Genomic DNA, 25,120 nt, shown 5'->3' on the forward strand with positions numbered 1-25,120 from the left:
TCCTCCAATTCTCCCTACCCACCGCATCCCCACTCTGGGAACAACAAATATGATCTTTTTCTGAGACTGGTTTTTTGTTTTTTTCTTTCTAGATTCCACATATAACTGAGATCATATGACATCTATCTTTCTCTGACTTATTTCAAAATCTTAGCATAATGCCCTCAAGGTCCATATATGTTGCACAAATGGCAGAATTTCCTTGTTAATGGCTGAATAATACCCATTTTGTGTGTGCAGTGTGTGTGTGTATATATATACCCCACGGCTTCTTTATCACCTGTCAGTGGACACTTAGGTTGTTTCCACTTCTCAGCTACTATAAATAATGCTACGCTACGACCATGGGTACAGTATCTTTTCAAATTAGAGTATTAGTTTCTTTTGAATATAGTGGAATTGAATTGCTGGATCATATGGTAGTTTTATTTTTTGAGAAATCTCTATACTGTTTTCCATAGAGGCTACACCAGTTTACAATCTCACCATCAGTCCCCTTATCTTCATACCTTCATATTTATCTTTTTGATAATGGCCATTCTAACAGGTGTGAGGTGTGTTTTTTTTTCCTTTTTGCAGTTTGATTTGCAATTTCCCTAATGACTAGTGATGTTGAAGACCTTTTCATGTACCTGTTGGTATTTGTAGCTCTCCTTTGGGAAAATGTCTATTTAGGTCTTTTGCTCATTTTTAATTGGATTAGTAGGGGGTTTTTTTGTTACTGTGTTTAGGAGTTCTTTATATATTTTGGGTATTAACCCCTATATAATTTGCAAATTTCTTTTTTCCATTCTGTAGCCTTTTTACTTTGTTGGCACTTTCTTTTGCTGACGCTTTTCAGTTTGATGTAGTCCCACTTGTTTTTTATTTTGTTGCTTGTGCTTTAGGTGTCACATTCAAAAAGCACTGCTAAGACCCACGTCCACGAGCTTTTTTCCTATATCTCCTTCTAGAAGTTTCATGGTTTAGGTCTTACATTTAATTCTTTCATCCATTTTGAGTTAATTTTTATGAGTGGCATAAGACATGCATCTAGTTTCATTATTTTGTCAATGTCTAATTTTCTCAGCACCATTTATGGAAGAGACCATCTTTCCTCCCTTGTGTTTTCTTGGCCCCCGGGTTAAATATTAGTTGACTGTACATGCTTGGGTTTATTTCTGGGCTCTCAATTCTGTACCTCTGATCCATTTTTCTGTCAGTACCATACTGTTTTGATAACTAAAGTCTTACAGTAGCTTGAAACCAGAAGTGTGATGCCTCCATTTTGTTCTTCTCAGGACTGCTTCAGCTATTCAGGGTCTTTTATGGTTCTGAACAAATTTTAGGACTGTTTTTTCCTGTTTCTATGAAAAAATGCCATTGGAATCTTGACATGGATTGCACAGAATTTATAGATGACTTTTACCAGTACTGACATTTTAACAATATTAATTCTTCCAATCCATAAACATGGGATAAAATTGTTGGAATTTCTCATGTTGGCCTGGATAACTAGAACTTTCATATATAGGTGGTAGGAATGTAAACTGGTACAACCACCCAGAAAACTACTGGCAACAGGTTTACATCACCTTTATGACTAAGCCACACCTAGAGAAATGAGAGCTTATTTACCTCAACAAAGGTATATAAGAATACTTGGAACAGTTTTATTAATAATAGCCAAAAGCAGGGTGCCTGGGTGGCTCAGTCGGTTAGGTATCTGCCTTCAGCTCAGGCCATAATCTCAGGGTCCTGGGATAGACCCCTGCAACAGGCTCTCTGCTCAGCAGGGAGTCTGCTTCTCCCTCTCCCTCTGTGCTTGGGTGCTTGCTCTCCCCCTCAAATAAATAAAATCTTTAAAAATTAATAATAATAGCCAAAAGATGGACACAATCCAATGCATAAGAGATAAAGCACTGCAACTATCTGTACATTGGAATACTAAAGAGCAATAAAAAGAAACCCAACTACCAATATATGCAGTATAAATAAATCTCACAGATTTATATGGAGCCAAACACATAAAACAAAGTACCTAACACAAAATCCTTTTAATATGAACCTCAGGAACAAGCAAAACTAATCAATGGTGATAAAAGGCACACCCTCTAGGACGTGTGGGAAAACTGGGTATTGACTGAGAAAGGGCAGGAAACAATCTTCTGAGGTGTTGGCAATATTCTGTATCTTGATCTGAATGATGGTTTCACATATATATACATATATAAACATTATTAAATTGTTCTGATTAGCTTCCTTCCTTGAATAGTATTTATAATAACAAATAAAAATACACACCCAGTCATGTAAGTCTGTATGTGAGAAACTACGCTGAAAGTAAATAGTATAATTCAAGTTCCTTGTGAGCAAAACCTGTTAACTTTGTGTTACAAATAGTATCTAACTAAACACACGCTTAATAAAATAAATATTGAGGGGCTGCTAGGTGACTCAGCTGCTAAGGATCAAGCCCCACTGTCATGCTCCTTGCTCAGCAGGAAGACTGCTTCTCCCTTTCCCTCTGCTTGGCATTCCCACTGCTTGTGAGCTCTCTCGCTATGTCTCTTTGTCAAATAAACAAAATCTTAAAAAAAAAAAAAAGTACTGAAGAAGACTGAGGAACTTTTTCAAATTAAAGGAGACTGAAGATATGTAATAATGTAATGCAAACACAATGCCTGAGCCTGGAAGAGAATCCTGGACAGGGAAGGGGTTGAAACTGCTGAAAAGGAACATAATGGGGCAATCAGTAAATGTGAACATTAAATGCCTATTAGATAACAACACCTACCAAAGTTAAATTCCTGAATTTGATAATTACACTGTGATTACATAAGGGAACTTCCTAGTTCTTAAAACTTATCTGCATTAGTATTAAGGGATTAAGGTGCATGATGTCTGCAATTTACTCCAAAATTATTCAGCAATAATAATAAAAACCAAGGGATGTCTGGGTGGTACAGTCGGTTAAGCATGCGACCCTCGGTTCTGATCTCACAGTCATGAGATCGAACCCTGTGTGGGGTTTCACATTCATCTTGGAGTCTAGACTCTCCTTCGGCCTCGCCTCACCATGTGCTCATTTGCGTGCACATGCATCCTCTCTCTCCCTAAAAAACATAAATAAATCTTAAGGGGCACCTGGGTAGCTCAGTCGGTTAAGTGTCTGACTCTTGATTTCAGCTCAGGTCATGCGACTGAGCCCTGCATCAGGCTCCAAGCTCAGCGGGGAGTCTGCCCCTCCCTCCCCCTGCTCCCGTGCTCGCTCTAAATCTTTTTTAAAAAATAAAATAAAACTGGGGTGCCTACGTGGCTCAGTCAGTTAAGCGTTTGCCTTTGGGCTCAGGTCACAATCTCAGGGGCCTGGGATCAAGCCCTGCATCAGGCTTCCTGCTCAGCAGGTAGTCTGTTTCTCCTTCTCCTTCTCCCTTTGCCCCCTTCTCCCTTTGCCCCCTCCCCGAAAACCCACTTGTGCTCTCTGTTGTCTCTCCTGCTCTCTCAAATCAGTAAAATCTTTAAAAAATAAAATAAAAGCCATACGCACATATATAAGTGAATGTAAAAAACCAAGTATGGCAAAATGTTAGCAGGCAAATCCATTCTTTGTATTATTTTTCTCTATACTACTTGAAATTATCTCTATCAATATATTTAGTGCATTCAAATATATACCGTGTGCTTAGTAAGTTAACAACTACTATTCTATGCATGGGCTTCAGGAATTAACAGAGCAAGCACTGCTCTTCAAGGAGCTCAGCCTAAAAAAGAAAATAGTTGTAATCAGGACATACATGCCAAGAGGTAGGAGGGTACTATGAGAATACATAACTCAGCTCTGGGTTAAGGTGTGAGTTGTGAAATGGGGTGGTCATCTGGAGAAGGTATCATGGAAAACATCCTATTCTGCTGGATACACCTGAGCTGGGACTTTAAAGATGAACAGGATTTAGCCACATAAGAAGAAAAAGGCATTCCATTTGGAGATCTGGGAATGGCTATAGCTGGAAACATATGGAAGGAAGTGGTACAATAAGAGGCAAAATAAAAAGAGCCATCAGCACTAAACACAGGCAGCTTCAAACCCTGTACAACCAAACTTACAACAAGTATAATAAAGTAACAGATATAATCTCTCAATTCTATAAGTGATTAATAATCAATTTGCCTCTAAAGTTAGGAATCCACTCTCATTAGACTTACTGGGAGAAGTTTTTAGTCACTCACTTACATATAAAGATACCAAAGACAAAAATTTCAATATTATCTTCTGTGGATCAAATTCATTTCTGTATTTTAATACTTAAATTTTCCTAGCACACAGAAAAGGATTAACTTCCCAAATGGTATCAGATAAAATTCCTAAAGATTTAAAAATGTGCTGAAAAAGCACCAGCACAGACAGATAAAGAAATCCTCTGCCTACTGTCCTTTTATAAACTTATAGGAAGAGGTAGAATAAATCCACCAATAGTTCCTCTGCACAAATTCTATCAAGATTAAATCACAATACGCAGGATTAAATGCATAATAAAGCAGGTTTCATTACAATAAAATATATTGTTTTGCTAAATAACAAGCAACAAAAATAAGTCCCAAAACAAGTGAATTGCCAAGTATCATTTGCTTGTACAACAACTGGTGTTTCATAACAACAATAAAAATACACTGAGGTTATCCTAACGCATCCTTTCAACAGTATCTAGAAAACATTTTCACATCTTTGTCCTAAATCTACTTCACTGAATAAAAGTAATCAGAACCCAATTAACAACGGTGAACCAAAAGGTCAAGGATTGGAAACTATAATGAAGATGACACTAAGCTTTCTGTTGACAGTTATATTCACACCTTGTCCCTGAGAAGGCTGCCACTGCTTCTTTCAGTAGCCCACAGACACAGCTCTTATAAGATGGGTCAGATTCTGCTATAACAAAACACCCCTGGACAGCCATAGATAATGAAATAAGAACAGTAACATAACTAAAATAAACCAAATTAATTTGTCATTAGCAACTTAAAAGCGTAATGACAGAACTGCATAACTTAAGAGTCCAAGAAAAAGCGTTTAAGGCATCACCCTAGCTAATGGAAGCTAAAAAAAAAAAAATTATAGGTTAATACAAGGGAAATCTAAAAGAAACACTGTTATTTTTCAGAGGAGTTTGTGGTAATATCCCAATCTGGTTTTAAACTAAAACTTACAGACAGTACATCCTCCCCCTACCACCACCGAACAGTACTGCAGCACCATCAAGTGGCAGAAGGACACACTACAAGTCTAGGACCGCTAGGTGGACACTTTCATTACTCAAAACGGCAACTGCTATGAACTAAAACTTTTATCTCACCAATATTCATGTTGAAGGCCTAACCCTCAATGCGACTGTGTTTGGGGAGAGGGCCTGTTGAGGAGATGATAAAGGTAAAATGAGGTCATAAGGTTGGGAGCCTAATCCAATAGGGCTGATGCCCTTGTAAGAAGAGGAAGAAACACGGGCACCCAGGTGGCTCCGTGGGTTAAATAAGCCTCTGCCTTTGGCTCAGATCATGGTCTCAGGGTCCTGGGATCAAGCCCCACATCGGGCTCTCTGCTCAGCGGGGAACTGGCTTCCCCCTCTCTCTCTGCCTGCCTCTCTGCCTGCTTGTGATCTCTCTGTCAAAAAAATAAATAAAATCTTAAAAAAAAAAAAAAAAAAGAAGAAGAAGAAGAGGAAGAGACATGGCACTCACAAAAGCACCCAAGAAAGACCACGTAAACACAGTGAGAAAGCAGCCACTTGCAAGCTGGGATGAGAGCCCTCACCAGGAACCTTATGAGCAGGCAACTTTATCTTGGGAGCCTCTAGAACTGGGAGAGATAAATTTCTGTTGTTTAAGCCACTCAGGCCCTGATACAATGTGCAACCCTAACCTTAAAATTTTTGTCTCTTTATATAACAGAGGCAACCATTTAAAAAATCAGATGTAGGGGCACCTGGGTGGCTCAGTGGGTTAAAGCCTCTGCCTTCGGCTCAGGTTGTAGTCCCGGGGTCCTGGGATCCAGCCCCACGTCGGGCTCTCTGCTCAGCGGGAAGCCTGCTTCCTCCTCTCTCTCTCTCTGCCTGCCTCTCTGCCTACTTGGGATTTCTGTCTGCTAGATAAATAAATAAAATCTTTAAAAAAAAATCAGATGGGGCACCTGGGTGGCTCAGAGGGTTAAAGCCTCTGCCTTCAGCTCAGGTCATGATCCCAGGGTCCTGGGATCGAGCCCCGCATCGGGCTCTCAGCTCCGTGGAGAGCCTGCTTTCTCCTCTCTCTCTGCCTGCCTCTCTGCCTACTTGTGATCTCTGTCTGTCAAATAAATAAAAGCTTAAAAAAAAAAAATCAGATATAAAAGTCAAATTCTAATCCCAAAATTTACAAAAATTAAAGAAAAGGTTTTTTTCTGACAAGTTCCTTTATCAGCTAAAAGAGGAGGTTTCTTAGATCAGAAAGATTAGAAGGATTATTGTTATTATCAAAAGGGAAAAAATCTTTCCCTGAAATTGAGACTATAGTTCCTAAGAATACTTGCACTTTCCTCAGAGCAAGACAAAAACTCTAAAACAGAAAAACAAATGTGATTGAAATCAGAAAGGTAAATATTATTAGAAAATATTTATACTTAAAAACCACAAATTCCTTCCGTTTTCAGCTGTGTGTTAAGAAATACTCATTTACAAATATTCCTTGACTGCCTATATTGTAGTAGTCAGGAACATGGACTCCAGAACCAACTACCAGTGTTTTGCATCCCTGTTCTGCTGTTCACTGTGAGACCTTGGTATATGACTGAACTCTCCCATAATGGTTGTATTCTTCCCCACAAGACTCTCTATAGCATCCTATCATCGACACTCCATTCTCCCACTCCCCATGCCCCTAATATATTTCATTTACTTTCTTAGAAACTGTGGTGATCTATAATCATTACTGAAATTAGCACCACATGAATTGGACAATCTTTTACTTCAGTATCCCAGAGCAGAAAACAAACAAGATAAACTAAACTGAAAACTAGGTGCCTCAGTTCACAGGTTAACTGCTTCTGCAACACCCCCCCCCCATTCCCTCCCCCAATACTTTATTTCTGCATCATCCTGACTCTTTATAATACAGTGTATAAAACTGGTCAGAAGAAAGGTTCTAGAGATACATGTAGATAATTCCTTAGACATGGGATAGTTCTCTTCAGTTTTGCAAGTTTAAATACTTGATTTCCTCCAAGTTCCCTCAAAAAGATCCAATTAAAAAGACAGATCTCACCAAATTTAGTCCAAATTTAGACTGTTTTCTAGTTAATGCAGTGTCTTTTCTGGACCCAGACAATTATTTACTGCTATAGGATTAACCTAACTCTACATACAGAACTACACATCAATCTCTCTAAGTAGGATGCTATGATTTCTACTTTGTCCTTCCTTTCGAGCAAGACAATCAGAGTTTGAGGACATAAAAGGGAGACTTTACAACTGCTCCATTTCATCTCCTATCACCTACAAAAAGGAAAAGGAAAGCTCTTAGAGTATGTGTCAATTTCTCTCCTGCTACCTAAACAGCTTTTAATGTTAGGAGGTGTATATAAACCTTCACTTACCTGGATACAATGACTTTGTCTATAAGCTGTTGAAAACACTTACTTCGATTAGCTGTTCTATATTAAATTTAAAATGTAAACCATTAATGGTTTTTATGTATTAAATAACTACTAGTAGTTTATAAGAATTCTAATTACTATTGCTCACTAATAATTACATCCAAACTTAAACCAGGTGGTGAACATTGCTGCAGCAAAACACTGAATTAAAAAAAATAAGGCAACAGATTGAAATGAAATTTGCCACAAAATCTATATTGCCATCTCAAAAATATTTCAAAGTTAATCACTAACACCTTAGATTTACCTCAAGTTATTAAGTCCTTACGTAACTCTTCTTAATAAATGTGTATCTCACAGAGAAATTAAGTAGCTCACCCTAAGTCTCTAGGCTACTGACTAACATATATGAGAACTATTAACAGAAAAAAAATCTTTCAACTCCTAGGCTAGTTTTCTTTCCATTATTATCATGCTGCTTTATAGCTCAGGGTCTCAAATTTCAAGGATAAGATGTAGTGCAATAAGTGACCAAGGAACTGATAAATAAGAATACAGTCCACAGGGTGTCTGGGCGGCTCAGTGGGTTAAGCCTCTGCTTTGAGCTCAGGTCATGATCCCAGGGTCCTGGGATGGAGCCCCGCATCAGGCTCTCTACTTAGCAGGGAGCCTGCTTCCCCCCCCTCTCTGCCTGCCTCTCTGCCTACTTGTGATCTCTGTCAAATAAATAAAATATTAAAAAAAAAAAAAAGAATACAATCCAGTGTATCACAAGTACTACATAAATAACACCAAGCAAATGTTTAGACAATAACTTATAAAAGTTCAGAGACTATTATAGGGTAGAGCTCATGAATTAATTTTTTAAGTACATGGAATTTTAATTAACAATAAACTAGAAATTTTCCACTCTACAGAATGACTAGAATCAGAAAGACAAGAAATAACAAGTGCTGGTGAAGATGTGAGAAAAAGAAACTCCCATGCATCTGTTGGTGGGAATGCAAACTGGTGCCTCCACTGTGCATAACAGTATCAGGTTCCTCAAAAAATTAAAAATAGTAATAACCACATGATCCAGTAATTCCACTACTAGGTATATACCCAAAGAATACAAAAACGCTAATTTGAAAAAGTATATGCACCCTTATGTTTATTATAGCATTATTCACAACAGCCAAAACATGGAAGCAACCCCAGCATCGACTGACAGATGACTGAATAAAGATACGGTGTGTACACACACACATACACACACACACACACACACACACACACACACACACACACACACAGGAGTATTACCCAGCCATAAAAAAGAATGAGATCTTGCCATTTGCAACAACATGGATAGATCTAGAGGGTATTATGTTAGGTGAAATAAGACAAACAGAGAAAGACATTACCATACGATTTCATTTATATGTGGAATCTAAAAAACAAACAGCAGAAACAGGCTCATAAATAGAGAACTGATGGTTGCCACAGGGGACCAGATTGGGGGATAGGCAAAATGGATGAAGAGGAGTGGATAGTACAGACTTACAATTATGGAGTAACACATAGGGATGAAAGGTAGAGTATCGGGAATATGGCCAATGGTATTTTAATAACAATGTATGGTGACAAATGACAGCTACACTTGTGAGCATAGCATAATGTTTAGACTTGAATCCCTATGCTGTACACCTGAAACTAATATAACACTGTGTGTAAACTATACCTAAATTTAAAAAAATTTATTCACTCTAAATCTCATTGACAAATAAACTCAGACACTGGATACAGAGCTGCTTGGTGGCAATCCTTCAGGCAAAAAAGATCATTTGAGCTGGGTCTAGATAGGATTTGAATAGGCAGGAAGAAGAGAGAAACTTCCAGTTAGGGAAATAATATAAGCAAAGTTTAGAACTGAAACAAAGCAGTCAAGTTCAGAGACAAAATAAATTCTTTTGACCAAGAACAAAGACAAATTTAGGAATAGCTAAATTTTGTGTTGGGGATAAGGGAGGGAATTTCAATATTTAAAAGAATTAAATTTCATCTTATAGACAACAGGAAGCTAGAGAGGGTTCTGAGCGACAAATGTAAATTTCTTAGAAAAGCCCAAATTGTGTCTGGAAGCCAAGACTATAAACGTAAAACAAGGACTGTAATTGCCAAAATGTTCTACCAATTACAAATCCAACTCTTAAAAAAGGGTAGAGAATATATCATCAAAATAGAAAGGAATTAGAGATAACAATTAAAAATGGGCAAAAAAGAAAATGGAGGGGCGCCTGGGTGGCTCAGTGGGTTAAGCCTCTGCCTTCAGCTCAGGTCATGATCTCAGGGTTTTGGGATCAAGTCCCGCATCGGGCACTCTGCTCAGCGGGGAGCCTACTTCCCCCTCTCTCTCTGCCTGCCTCTCTCTCTCTCTCTGTCAAATAAAGAAAGAAAGACAACCTTTTTAAAAAAAAAAAAAGGAAAGGAAAAGAAAATGGAAACAAATTAAGGGAAGAATCATAAAAGAGATATGGGCAAAAGCATCACTATAAAAGATAAGTTACTTCATGCAGTCAAGTTCTAGAAAGAGGATTTGATGGTCCAAACAATAATTCTCCACGGCTAAAAAGCACACTCAAAGCATAATCACCAAATATTACTAGGTTTCAAACTGCAGGAACTCACCTCTCTAGCAGCACAATCATGAGGAGCTTCTTCTTTATTTACTTTTCCTTTTGGAAATCCCCAGCCTGATTTTGCTAGATACCCCTGAACCAGTAGTACCTATAAAAACAAGCAGAGGTAAATATAAAACTTGCTTTCTCCTTACTTCAAATAACTGTCATAACCAATAATTTTATACAATACTTGATTTTAATATCTTCTAAGAGTCTGACTATACCACTACTAGTGTGAAGGCAGGCATTCTGACCATTTTAAAGTATTTCTCCAACAATTAAATGACTTTTTCTTTTTTTTGCAGTAAGTCATACTACAAGTAGAAAATAGTAAGACCCAGAATGCAGACAAAATATGCAAAATTTGGCCTTTCAGCACTGAAAGTCTATTTTAAAACCTGTTTAGGACAAAATAACACATATATTTTACTAGTAAGATGAAAACAGCTGATCATTGCACTAAAAATCTTTTATTACACTCACATTTTCAAGTGTCTCATCAAGAATAATTGCACCATAAGTTGGTACTCCCATTTTATATTCCTTCCATTCATCCAAAACTTTTTCCACATCTTCACCTTGAGGCAGCAAAAATGGACAATGACTGAAGAGTATACATAGTGTTAAGGAAGCTCCTCTCTCTAAATACAGCTTGAGTACTTATATACAGATAGAAACCTATTTAAATCAACTATGAATTTTATATGAAATTACTCAAATCTTCACCTAAGTTTCCCCTTATTTATTTTTTCCACATTTGTTTCCTCCTGAACAAGTATAAATAAAATCTTTAAAACAAACAAACAAACAAAAACCAACAACAATCATAAAGAAATATTAACTCTGGGCATTAAGGAAGAATAGCCTCTTTCAAAAGAAATTGGGCATGGTCCCCCCAAACTGGGCAGTGTAAAAACTTACTTTTTTAAAGTAAATAGAGCCTAAATCTGTAAAGTATATGCTCAGCTTTCCAATTCTCCATTGTCATCAAATGTCTCATCACTACAACACTGTTAATTATGAAAAAGGTGGGAAAAATTATAATTTTTCAGTGTTTCTCAAACCAAGGACATATGCTTAAGGTTCCTCAAGTCCTCTATGAAAACATACATTCTGTGTTTTTATTTTGATGTTAACCTAAAAACATGTAATATGAGCATATTTTCAATCATTTGGATGATGACATATATCAAGTACTACAACTTGATTTCAGAGACCATACTGATACTAGTACTTCTCTAACCGCTGTGGGCTACCAAAAACGGAAGAAAGTTAATACACGAATGATGCATTAGGATCAAACAATATCCCAGCACACACACACAAAAAACATTTCTTAACAGACGTAGAAAAGAAAGATGTGCAAAAACGGGTAGTACAGGCATATCAAAATACCCTCAAAGAAGCATTATATTCATGTTGTGACTGGCAGCTAGTTGGTTTTAAAAAATCACATTAATTCATTTTATGAAAACATATTTTAAGTTCTATAAGCTTTATATTTAAGTTTTTATTTTGGCTTTATAGTTGAAGTAAAAATTACAGAGGCCATCAAAGAGCCCAAATTACAGAGGCCATCAAAGAGCCCAAAAAAATCAACCATCTATAACAACATTGTAATTAGACAGGCACTACGTTAACCTCAATATAATTAATATAATCTCAATACAATGCCTTCAATTGGGGAAAGGGAGAAAAAAGAATAAAGTATGGATACAACATCAACCATTCCATGAAGCCCTACAATTCTAGACAGGCTTGCTAACATTCTGGAAAGGTACTTCCCACTAACAGTCTGGCTTTAAATGTTTATGAAAACCCCTTATGTGTTTTAAAGTTATCACAGGTTTTTTTGAATCTATATATAAATTTTAATTAAATGTTATTTCTTCCATTAAAGTCTTTACCAGAGGAAAACATAAAAATACACCAGGAACAGAGATAACTCCTAACTGTTCTATACCTAGGTTATAGCTTCTTAAAAGGCAAATCCTCCATGATTTCTCCACAGAAATCTATGACCAAGGCTTTAACAAAGATAATGTTCAAACTTATATCCCCCTCTGATTCCTCTTTTACTTTTTTAAGATTTTATTTATTTACTTGAGAGAGAGACAAAGAGTATGAGAGGGGAGAGGGTCAGAGGGAGAAGTAGATTCCTGGCTGAGGAGGGAGCCCGATGTGGGACTAGGATCCTGGGACTCCAGGATCATTACCTGAGCTGAAGGCAGTCGCTTAACCAAGTGAGCCACCAAGGCACCCTCCTCTTTTACTTCTTCATAGTTAATCAGCTTGATCATTTCTGCCACTGAAATGTCTCTTCAGTGTTTAGTCCCTCTACTATGGCTTAGGACCTTATTGCTACAATGTCAAGTAATTTGACAGCCCATCCTATGGTTTAACCTATCCCGCCAAGTAAGTCTTCTTGAATACCATTTTCAAATGATTTGCATAATATTCCTTAGCCTTGCTCAAAAATGTTTCATGGCTAACATATTTAGAACAATCCGTGTTACGTCCATTTTCTACAGTGACCTAGTTAGGGTCGGGGGGGGGTGGTCTTTATTTCATGGAGCTCAGGGAAAATTATAGGGAGCTGAGTACAAGGGTTATTTTCATTCTTATTCCAATTCTAGCACAGTACAGTGAATTTGTGAGCATAATTCCATTTGAATACATGATTTATAGTTAAAAACAATGACCTACAGGATAAAAATCAGTTTGGCTCAAGGTTTAAGAACCCACAAATACACCCTATATACCTGCCATCTCTTCCTAATGTGTCCCCATAAGAACTGTCTCCTCAATACAAACTAATTTATTTCCCGAGATATCCCTTATATTTTCCAACTCTCTAATTTTGCTCAATCCTTTTCTTTATATGGAACATACTCCCCACTCCTCTCTTTATAAAATCCTATATTCCCTTACAAACACAGCTTTGCCCAAAAAACAAACAAACAAAAAAAAAACCCCTCTAAATTCTAAAAACATTTACTATTAGAACCATTAGTAATTCAACAATTTTTTTTTTTTTTGCCTTGTGACATAGCTTCTCTTATAATCTTTAGTTTGTAAGGCACCTGGGTGGCTCAGTCAGTCGAGCATCTAACTCTTGGTTTCAGCTTGGGTCATGGGATCCAACCAGACTCGAGCCCTGCATCAGGCTCTGCACTCAGCTGGGAGTCTGCTTAAGATTTTCTCCTCCTTCCTTTGCCCCTCCCCACTCTCACACACGTTAATAAATAAATCTTTAAAAATAATTACAATAATAATCTTAAATTTCCAAGTGTATCTTTGATAACTGAGAAACTGACAAGTTTCTATCTTATTTGTAAGAAACTTCAAAAACAAAAACTTCTTTGTATTTGCCACAAAACTAAAAACACTGCTTTTAACATATTAAGTATTCAATAGTTATTTAAGAATTTCTGTCCCAGAAAGGTAGTGAATTAAAGATCATCTGATTAAATGAACAGCAAGAAGAAAGTAAAAATAACAGGTCAGTTCTAGAAATAGGCTAGTTATTTCTGAAAGAGAAAAATCAAATTTAATTCTAATCATCAGTGTACATTTCAAGGGGTCCTCTACATAAAAATAAAAATAGTATTAAATTCTGCCTACTATTCATATTTGACAGTTTTTAGAAATCAAGGATGTGTACCTAATAACTCATAAATCTCAAAGGCGATCAAAAGAAATCTGTGCTAAAATATTTTCTTAGCAATAATGAAAGACAGACATAATAATAAAAGGATATCAGCTTTAGCAAAGTCTCTTATCCCACACTGAGGTAATCCTGGTGTGTTCTGCATGTAGAAATCCAAGTAAAACCAATGGGCAAGCTCAATCTGAAAACACACTCGGATAGCATTGTCTCTTTCCTCGCTGGGAATATGCAAAATAAATCGGCTGTCAAAAACAAAAAACATATTAAAATTACATTTACAGACTGTAATGATTTTAACCTACTTAACTGCTTCACCCCTGACCCACCAACATAAAAAAGGGACCAAGAGCAGTGCTGATCAAGGAAGCAAAATTTGGGGGAGATTGCTATAGAAAGAGGAGTCTGGAAGGCAGCTATGCTCACCACTATGGCACCAATGCTGCACAGGGTAGAGGAGTCTGGAAAAAAAAAGTTTATCACAGGTATCTCACTCATAATAGAATTTTTTTAAGAGCCCTCCTAAGAATATACACAAATATATTCATTCATTCAAACAGGAAAGATGTTAGGTGCTTAATCTCCACATTTAAAGTATTACAAAGAGACATTAAAGAAATCAACTCTGTTCATTAATAGAACAGATAACCTCATCTGCAGAATCTGAGTTCAAAATAAAGTATACTCACTTTTTAAAATCCCAAATTGTCTTTTCCAAGTACATTTGAAGGGAGCTGGAAATATTCCATATATATAGTATATACACTACATACATATGTAAAATACTTTATTATTTGTATGCGATGAAGATAACGAACCCCTCTTTGTGCAACAAGTCAGAATTTAAAAATCTAAATGAATGGAATTTACAGCACTCGTTAAGCAATCACCAACTGCTTCTTCCACTACATAGCCTTGTTTGGTAATGACCTCGAGAGACAAGACTGAACTATATTAAAAAAAAAAAAATCCATTGGTTTCTGAGTTATTTTAAAAAATGAAAAATTAGTATCACCCAGCTTGATCACTCACACTCTTCACTAGCAAATATTCTTGGTGGTTTCTGAGTTTCAAATCAACCTCAAAACCATGTTTTTAAATTATAAAAATAATGTAACATTTCCACAGAGGAATGAATATGTAAATGGTAAGACAAATGAAGGTACAATAACCTACATTTCAATACAGAAAAACTTTGGGGAAAAGGGAACTTAAAGAGCATATGTACTAAGAAGAAAATGCATAACATGCAACTCTGATGGCATTAGCTAATACAAAAATCAAAACTCTTCTACATGGCATTTGAGATCCAGTCCCTGCTCACCTGTATAACCTCTTAGATTACTCTATGAGTTTTTTATACCCAGCAATACCAAATTCTTGGAAATGTCCTAAACTATCATCCACATACTATATCTACTATCATCCACATACTATATCTACTTCCTTTTCCCTGTCCATCTAGCAAACTCCTGATTTGTCCTTCATGACTTACTAACACTACTCTCTTATGTAGAGAGGCTCCTCTGAACAGATTTACATACACTCAGACTCCCACTCCTTTACAATTATGTGGCTTTTACTATTATTGTCCACAAACTCCTCCGAGTTAATTCACTGAGATAATGTACTCTATTCTTGTATATTTTTATTCCCACGGTCTAGCAAATTGTTTAACAATACTTTGAAAGTGACATACTGATAGTTATAATGTAATGTTTAAATGCTTACATAGGTTCCTATTCTGGTTAGATGAAACACGCACAATCCACTCTGTCCCTCCAATAAAATGCAGCTACTAAAACCTTAACAAAATGCACAGAGCAGCTATTGGAGGACTATGAAAAGTAAATAGTAGCAGGAAGACTGGGGAAGACAGTATTCCAAGTGAATTTACCATTTTTCCACCTTCCAGTGTCACCTGGGTGGACGGGTTTGGAGGTGAGCACCAGCACGAACAGACAGCCCTAGAAGCCTTCTAATTCTGCCTCAAGGATGGAGAGAGGAGTCTAAGCAGATCTCCTAACACTTGGAGATAGGAAAATTCTTCCTTTCTTTTCTCCTTTCTCCCATGCCCCAGCCCCCAAGCAATGGTATCATGGTTAGAGGTGGCTCCAAGAGTGGCTTTAACAGAGACCCACAGAGGCTAAAACTCTAAGGGACAGGAAACTTCCTCTTGAATCCTAAGAACTGTGGTTCCAAGAGAGTAGGGCCAATCTCCACAGCTTTTATTCTTCTAACATCCAGCTGCTCAGTCTCAGACATGAGCAGAAACACATGAAGTGTGAGCATCAGAGTGGCTCTCTGGCTACAGAACCCAAAAGGACAGACCCAAAGAGCCAATTAGTACCAGGGAGAGAGCAAAAGAGAAGCAGCTCAGGAAAATGGTCCTGGGAAATTGTTTATGAACAAGGCTCAACCCCAAGCTACACAAGCTTGCATCAGACTACAAACAGCATACCATCAACTTTGTGAACTGAACTCTGACACAGACCACTGCTAAGTCTCAGAATAGCCATTGGATGGTAAAACAGGACAAATAGCAATGTAAAAAACTAACTTTTTATCTGATTTTATCTTACTTAACACATCTCTAAAACAAACTCTGGTTTTTATTTTCTCAGTTTGGGGCATTATTTCCATTATGGAATTAACTCTATTCCCACTCCCATTCTACAACCCCTTCTGATCTCTCCACCCACTCAACAAAATTCTATCAGTTTTGGTTAGGTTGTCAACTTCCGCACTACTAACATTCTAAAGCAGGTAACTCTACGCTGGGAGGAGCTTTCCTGTGCACTGGATGATGGTCAGCAGCAACCCTGCCTCTACCCATTAGATGTCAACAGCCCTCCCCACCCAAGGTGAAACAACCAAAAAGATCTCCTAATATTATCAAATGTTCCCTGAGGGGAGCAAAAAATCACCCCACTGATAACCACAGAGTTAGATCAGCACTCAGTCTTTCCATTACTATGACTCTGTAAATGCAATTCACAACTAAGCCACATAGTAAGCTAGGCTTACTTTTCCTTTCCTGCACAATCCTTCGTTCTTACCATAATTAATAAATGTCGTATCACTGCATTTGCTTTGTGTTCTCTATTACACCTGTCACTAATTCAATCTTCCAATAGTTTCCCAAATTTTTTTTCTCAGATGTTAATTCAAATACATAGTTTCATCTTGAAGAATATCTTTGAGACTTCTTATCTGTTCCAATCTGAGCTAGTTGTCATCTATGACTGTCTACAACAATCAAACACATCTGTCATCCTATGTTGTCCTTTCACTGGCATCCCATGGCTCCCTATGCCTCTATCTCATTAGATTTACTGTTTCTTGTATCCTGTCTTTCTCCTCAATCTTCTTTCCTCTTTTCGTTGAAGTATATTCTCCCAAATCTGGTGGAAAGATGCAAGGGAGATAAATACTGAGACACTCTGTATCTCAAAATACCTTTATCTTCATATTTGACAATTAGGCTAGATAAAGAATTATAGGTTGAAAATAATTTTCCTTCATAGTTTTGAAGGCAATGCTGTCTCCTGCCAGCCTCCAATTTTGATATTGACTGAAACCATTCAGATTCCTTTGTCTGGCATATTTTTTTTTCCTTTGGCCTGGAAGATTCCAGGTTCTTCCTTCTGCCCCCAGTGTTCTGAAATTTCCCAGTTGTCTATTTTTTATCTACCGCACTGGCCATTCAGTGGACCTTGCCTATTTGGAAACTTACATTCCTCAGTGCCATGGACTGATCCTCCTAATTCTTTACTCTCCTCTGGTATTTCCCACCTCTGATTCCTTCCCCCACCCCCCCACCTTCTGAGAAACATTCTCAACTTTATTTTGCAAGCCATCTATTAAGATTTTTGGTTTGTGCTCATATTTTTAATTTTCAAATGCTATTTTTAATTGTTTAAATTATGCTTTTATAGACTATCCTGTTTTTCCATGATCACAAAACTCTACCTCTCTAAGGAGATCAATATTTTTTTTAACGTTTACCTGCCTAAGTCGATTCTTCCCAATTGTCTTTTTTTTCTTTTAGTTTTAAGCTCTAGTTTTCATCTTAAGAGACCTATTCAGATTTTCACATTTAAGTGACAGACCACAAAGCTATTTAGAAAGGTTGTCAAACTATGAGGCACCATTTAAAGTGAGTGATCAGGCTGAGCCATTTAAATGAGGAACCACCAATGTCAGTATCTTTAGGTCTATCCTCATGTGTTAGTCATATCACCTAAAAAGAGTCTTCCAATCTTGGACCTGGAGGGTAAAGGCCAAGCTCTGTCATGTTGTACTAGCCGAGCAGGGGGAAGAAGGCTGAGGGTTTTCAGTACGTTTACAGGACATATAAATTCACTTCTGCCATTTTTCAATATTCTCTTATTCTAGAGTAGATTAACACTATTAACACCAGTCTCTCATTTGGGTCTATTAGGTCTGCTAAGTCATATACAACATTCCCTTTTAGTCACCAAATTTTGTTGCTCATCGTTTCACCCATTCTTCCTTTCCTTGTGGCTTTATCTATCTAAAATTTTTTTAAACTTTACTCTTTCAGTGGAATCAATGTTTGCATACAACCTACATTATCTTTAACCAAAAACTTTCATTTCTAGTTAAGTTTCTAGACACTAACCACAACCTCAAATGTGGTAGGAAAGTACATGGGACAAAGAAATTCAATCTCATTCCCATCACAATCCAGAAAAGCCCCAAATGAAGAAAGGTAAGCTGAAAATGGGAATAAGAAATAGGACTTTTAAAAAAGGAGAAAAATGCCAGGACACCCCCTGTGCAAAGTACCCCAGGAATCTCTGACCTATACCCACCTCTGCTCCAACCACGCTGCCAAGAACCCAGTGCACAGAACGCCCTGGGACACCCCCCCCACACACACGGTGCCCAGCCTCAGCTCCAGCCATCTAGGCCAGGGCACCTCTGCATGGGCCATCCCAGGCCAGCTAACCTTGTGACTGTTTCAATTTCAGGAACCTTGCCAGAATACCTCTGTTCAGAGAACCTCAAACCATTCCAGCCACTGCCTATTTCAGCTTCAGTGATCTTGCCGGAGTGTCTATGCATAAAGAACCCCAGGACTCCCTCTGCTTCCAGTCACTTCAGTTTCAGCTGTCCTGCCAGGGCACACTCTATACAGAGAGTTCTGGGACCACCCTGGCCCACGCCCAATTCAGCTGTAGACATCCCACCAGGGCAGTCCCAGCAGAGTGCCCCAGGACCTCTAGCCCACACCAGCCAAAGCCCCAGCCAGTAAAAGTCACTGGGCACACACAGTATACGAAGGGGACAACCATACACAAGACCATGCCCCTCAATTTTAAAAGGAGCTGTTCTGCCCAATTCCTACAAACACATACAGAAAGTCAAGCAAAATGAGGAAACAGGAATATGCTCCAAACAAACAGACAAAACCTCAGAGAAAGAGCTAAATGAAACAGAGATAACCAATCTACCTGACAAAGACTTCAAAGTAATAGTCGCACTCACCAGACTGGAGAGAAGAGTGGAGGAACACAGTAAAAACTTCAACAAAGAGAGAAAATATGGGGGGAAAAATGCAGTTGAAGAGTAACTGAAGTGAGAAGTATACTATAGGGAATCAACAGTAGATTAGAAGATGCAGAAGCAACATTCTTGAAAACATACTAATAGAAAGCACCCCAGCTCAACAGTTTAAAAAAAAAAAAAAGAGGATAGGTCATGGGATCTCTCAGATAACATCAAGTGAACAAAATTTGCATTATAGGAATGCCAAAAGGAGAAGAGAGAGAGATGAACCTAAGGAGTTCCAAACCATGACACATAACAACTAAAATGTCAAAGATTAAAAATAAAAGAATTTTAAGAGCATTAAGAGCAAAACACTTATGTACAAAGAAAACCCCACAAGGCTATCAGTTAATTTTTCAGCAAAAACTCCACAGGCCAGAAACAAGTGGCATGACATATTCAAAATGCTGAAAGGAAAAAAATACACAATGAAGAATGATCTCTCTGGCAAATTATCATTCAGAATTGAAGAAGAGATAAACAGTTATTGACACAAAAATGAAAGGAGTTCATCACCACTAAACCAGCCTTAAAGAACGCTAGAGGCTTAAGTGGAAAATAAAAAGCCATAACTAAAACAAAATAATGAAAGGAAAAAATTTCATGAGTAAAAGCAAACATACATAAGGGTAGTAGAGCAATTACTTACAAAGCTAGTATGAAGGTTGAAAGACAAAAGTAGTCATTATATCTAAATTATATCTAAAAAATTAGAGGAATTCACAAAACAAAAACACAAAATATGACAACATATACATAAAACGGAGTAGTAAAAATGAAATTCTTTTAGAATTTATTCAAACTTAAGTGACCATCTCCTTCTCTGATTTCATATTGTTTTATTTTTCCCTCCCTTCCCATATGATCATGTTTTGTTTCTTAAATTTGACATGTAAGATCATATGATAACTGTCTTTCTCTGATATACTTATTTCACTTAGCATGATAGCCTCTAGTTCCATCCATGTCATTGCAAATGGCAAGATTTCATTTTTTGATGGCTGAATAGTATCCCATCAACAATTACTTTAAATGCAAATGGTCTAAATGCTCCAAATGAAGGACACAGACCGACAGAATAGACAAAAAAACAAGTCCCAGCAATACACGGCTTACAAAAGGCTCACTTCAGACCTAAAGACACATACAGACTGAAAATAATGGCATGGAAAAAGATATTCTATGCAGATGGAAGCGGGGGGGGGGGGGAGACAACCAGAGCAGGAATACTTACATTAGTTAAAACAGACCTCAAAACAAATACTGTAACAAGAGACAAAGGGGCATTACCTAATGATAAAAATATCAATACAAAGAGGATATAACAATTGTAAATATCTATGTACCAGACATAGAAGGAGAAACTGACAGTAAAACAATAGCAGGGAACCTGAACACCCCACTTACATCAACTGATAGATCATCTAGGCAAAAAAAAAAAAAAAAATCAGTAAGGAAGTGGTGTCTTTGAATGACACATTAGACTGAATGGACTTAACAAATATATACAGAGCATTCCATCCTATAACAACAGAACACATGGAACACTCCCAGGATGGATCACACATTAGGCTACAAAAACAAGTCTCAGTAAATTTAAGACTGAAATCATATCATGCATCTTTTCTGACCAGAACAGTGTAAAACTGTATCTCAACTGTAAGAAAAAAGTTAGAAGGGCTCCCCCATGGCTCGGTTGGTTAAATGTCTGATGTCATCTTGGGTCATGATCTCAGGATCCTGGGAACCAGCCCTGTGTCAGCTCTCCTTCTCCCTCTACCCTTCCCCCCAGCTCCTGCACATACTTGCTCACGCTCACTGTTTCAAATAAATAAAATCTTTTTTAAAAGTTTAAAAATAAAAGGGAAAAAAACTAGAAAGAACACAAACACATGGAGACTAAACAACATGCTACTAAACAACCAATGGGTCAAAGAAGAAATTAAAGAGGGAATTAAAAAATACATGGAGACCAACGACAATGAAAACACAACAGTCTAAAATCTTTGGGACATAGCAAACACAGTTGGTAAGAGGGAAATTTATAGCAATACAGCCTGCCTCATGAAACAAGAAGAATCTCAAACAATCTAACATTACACCTAAAGGAACTAAAAAAAGAACAAGCCCAAAGTTAGCAGAATAAAGGAAATAAAAAAGATCAGAGCAGAAATAAATAAAAAACTAAAAAAAAAAAAAATCAATGATACCAAGTATAAAGACCAACAAAATGGATAAACCTTTACACAGACTCAAAAAGAGAAAAGACCCAAATAAATAAAATCAGAAAAAAATGAGAAGAACTGACACCACAGAAATACAAATGACTGGGAAGAGGCTACTATAAAAAAGGTATATGCCAACAAATTGGACAGCCTAGAAGAAAATGAATAAATTCCGAGAAATATACAATCTTCCAAAACTGAATCAGGAAGAAATAGAAAATCTAAGTAGACTGATTCCTAGCAACAACATTGAATCAGTAATCAAAAAAACTTCCAGGGGTGCCTGGGTAGCTCAGTGGGTTAGGCCTCTTCCTTTGGCTCAGGTCATGATCTCGGGGTCCTGAGATCGAGCCCTGCTCAGCAGGGGATTTGCTCCCCCCCCACCCCCGCCTTTGCCTGCCTCTCTGTCTAACTTGTTATCTTTTTCTGTCAAATAAATAAATAAATAAATCTTCCCCCCAAAAAAGTCCAGGACCAGATTGATTCGCAAGTGAATTCCACCAAACATTTAAAGAGTTAACACCTATTCTCCTCAAACCATTTCAAAAAATACAACAAGAAGAAAAACTTCCAAATATATTCTACCAGGCCAACATTATCCTGATACCAAAACCAGACAAAGACACTACCAAAGAAGAATTCCACCATCCTGGGATGGAGTTCTATAACCTGCTCCTTGCTCAGCAGGGAGCCTGCCTCTCCCTCTGCCTGAGGCTCCCCCTGCTTGTGTGGGCTCTTTCTGACAAATGAATAAATAAAACTGAAAGAAGGAAGGAAGGAAGGAAAGAAAGGAAGGCCACCAAGCTATAATCATGAAAATAGTATGGGGTACTTACAAAAATAGACACAGATCGACGGAACAGAGAACCCAGAAATAAACCCATGTTTATTTATATGGTCAAACTACAACAAATATATATGGGGAAAAGACAGTCTCTTCAATAAATGGTGCTGGGAAAACTGGAGATTTACAAGCAAAAGAATTAAACTGGACCACTGTGTAACACCACACACAAAATAAACTCAATATAAAGATCTAATAAAACATGAAAGCTTAAAACTCCTAGAAGAAAACACAGGCAGTAATTTTTTTTAAAGATTTTATTTATTCATTAGATACTGAGAGATAGAGCGCACACGAGCAGGGGATGCTGCAGAAGAGGGAGGGAGAACCAGGCTCCCTCCCTGCTCAGTGGGATCTCCTGGGATCACGACCGAGCTGAAGGCAGACGCTCAACTGACTGAGCCACCCAGGCACCTCAGCAGTAATTTCTTTGACATCAAACTTAGCAACATTTTACTGGGTATGTCTCTTCAGGCAAGAAAACAGAAGCAAAAAATAAGCCACTGGGACTACACCAAAATAAAAAGCTTCTGCACAGCAAAGGAAACCATCAACAAACAAAAACAACAAAACAACCTACTGAAGGTAAGAAGATGTTTGCAAATGATATATCCAGTAAAGCGTTATTATCCAAAATACATAAAGAACCTATGCAACATCAAAAAACAAATAATCTGATTAAAAATGGTAGAGGATCTGAATAGACATTTTTTACAGATGGCAAGGAGACACATGAAAAGATGCTCAATATCACTCATCATCAGGGGAATGTAAATCAAAACCATAATGAAATATCATCTCATACCTGTCAGAATGGCCAAAATCAAAAGGACATGAAATAACAAGTGTTGGCAAGGATACAGAGAAAAAGAAACCTTCATGCATTGATGGTGGGAATTTAAATTGGTACAGCCACTGTGGAAAACAGTACAAAGATTTCTCAAAAAATTAAAAATAGAAATACCATATGATCCAGTAATTCCACTACTGGGTGTTTACCCAAAGAAAATAAAAACACCAATTCAAGAAGATATACACACCCCTATTTTTACGGCAGCATTATTTACGATAGTCAAGCTATAGAAGCAACCCAAGTGTCCATAAACAGATGAATGGATAAAGATATATATCTGCATATATACATACATATATATAATGGAACATTACTCAGCTTTAAAAAAGAATGATCTAGCCATTGTGAAAACATGGAGGGACCTAGACAGTGAAACAAGTGAAGCTAAATGAAACAAGTCAGAAAGATACCATGATTTCACTTATGTCTGGAAGCAAACAAAACAAAACAAATGAACAAACAGAAAGAGACCCATAAATACAGAAAAACTGATAGTTGCCAGAGGGGAAGGGATTAGGGGGATGGGAAAATGGGTGAAGGGAAGCGGAAGATACACACTTCCAGTTTGGAATGAGTAAGTCACAGAAATGAGAGGTATGGTACAGGGAATATAGTCAATGGTATTTTAATAGCATTTGTATGGTGACAGATGGCAGCTACACTTGTGGTGAGCACAGCATCACAGAGTACTCAAATCACTTCTGTTGTACACCTGAAACTAATGTTAACATTGTGTCATCTATACTTCAATTCTTAAAAAGGGAGAGGGAAAGGGCAAGGTCTATTTATGTAACAGAAAACTGTCTATGTGAAAGAGTGTCCTCTTTCACTCCATTGAATCAGGACTTTCTCCTCCAAGAGTGGAGGAAGGGGAACAACATTTGAGGCTCTTTTCTAACTTTAGCTGATGGGTTTGGGTGTTGGCACCCCAAAACAAAACTGGTTTTCAAGGATTCCCAGTGTAAGAGCTAACACCTTATCTACTCACATAAAAGAGAAGCCTTTCAATAAACAAGCCCCTTATACCCTCATCTTAAATATGGAACAGCAACAAAAAACAATCATCCAACATCAAAGGAAAATCTGGGGCATGATGAAGAAAAAATTACATTGAAAGAACTGGCCCTTAAGAAAAGTGTTGAGATTGTTTCCTAGAACCCTGGTACTCAAAAGTCTGAACCCTGGACACCTGGGAACATTAAGTGTGGGAAGAGAAACAGGCATTTTAGTCATATAAGGACTCAGAAGTTTACTTTCTAATGACCCCCTCAAAGTAAATTACTTTAGAATGTGCACCAGGAAAACAAGAATGAAAACAAAGAAAGCATAAAACATGATATTTAAAGAGGTAATAGACTCAACCAGGGAGAGCCATGAAAGAGAATTCTATTAGGCCAGTTGTTTGGCAAGACTAGTGAACAACCAGTCCAGATTGGGCTAGAAGAGTGGAGGTGTCCAAGAAGGCACTCTCCAGGAAAAAAAGAATTCTGCAGCATAGATAGTGTTAAGACTGAGGACAAAATAAAGGAACAAACAGGGCTGGAGAGCAGGAAGCTATTTTGAATGTGTTGGGCTTAAAAAGAGATAAATGCACATGAGAATCATAATCCAAATATAAAGCAAAAGCCAAAACTAGAACAATACAATAAAAACAAAAACAAAAACAAAAAACAGACTTCAAGAATAGCCAG

At 37.5% G+C, this 25,120-nt stretch overlaps 1 protein-coding gene across 1 annotated transcript in view; it reads right to left on the minus strand.

Moving 5' to 3' along the window:
• Window positions 1-25,120, minus strand: part of DCP2 (decapping mRNA 2) — a 51,698-nt gene that overhangs the window by 14,727 nt on the left and 11,851 nt on the right. Inside the window, exons 2-4 of the mRNA XM_080803781.1 lie at window positions 14,024-14,175; window positions 10,747-10,874; window positions 10,271-10,369 (exon numbers count right to left, since the gene is read on the minus strand). Coding sequence (XP_080659907.1) covers window positions 10,271-10,369; window positions 10,747-10,874; window positions 14,024-14,175 — 379 coding nt within the window. The remainder of the gene's footprint in view (window positions 1-10,270; window positions 10,370-10,746; window positions 10,875-14,023; window positions 14,176-25,120) is intronic.

The sequence above is a fragment of the Martes martes genome (assembly GCF_963455335.1).
Source record: "Martes martes genome assembly, chromosome: 5".
NCBI classification, from domain to species: Eukaryota; Metazoa; Chordata; class Mammalia; order Carnivora; family Mustelidae; genus Martes; species Martes martes.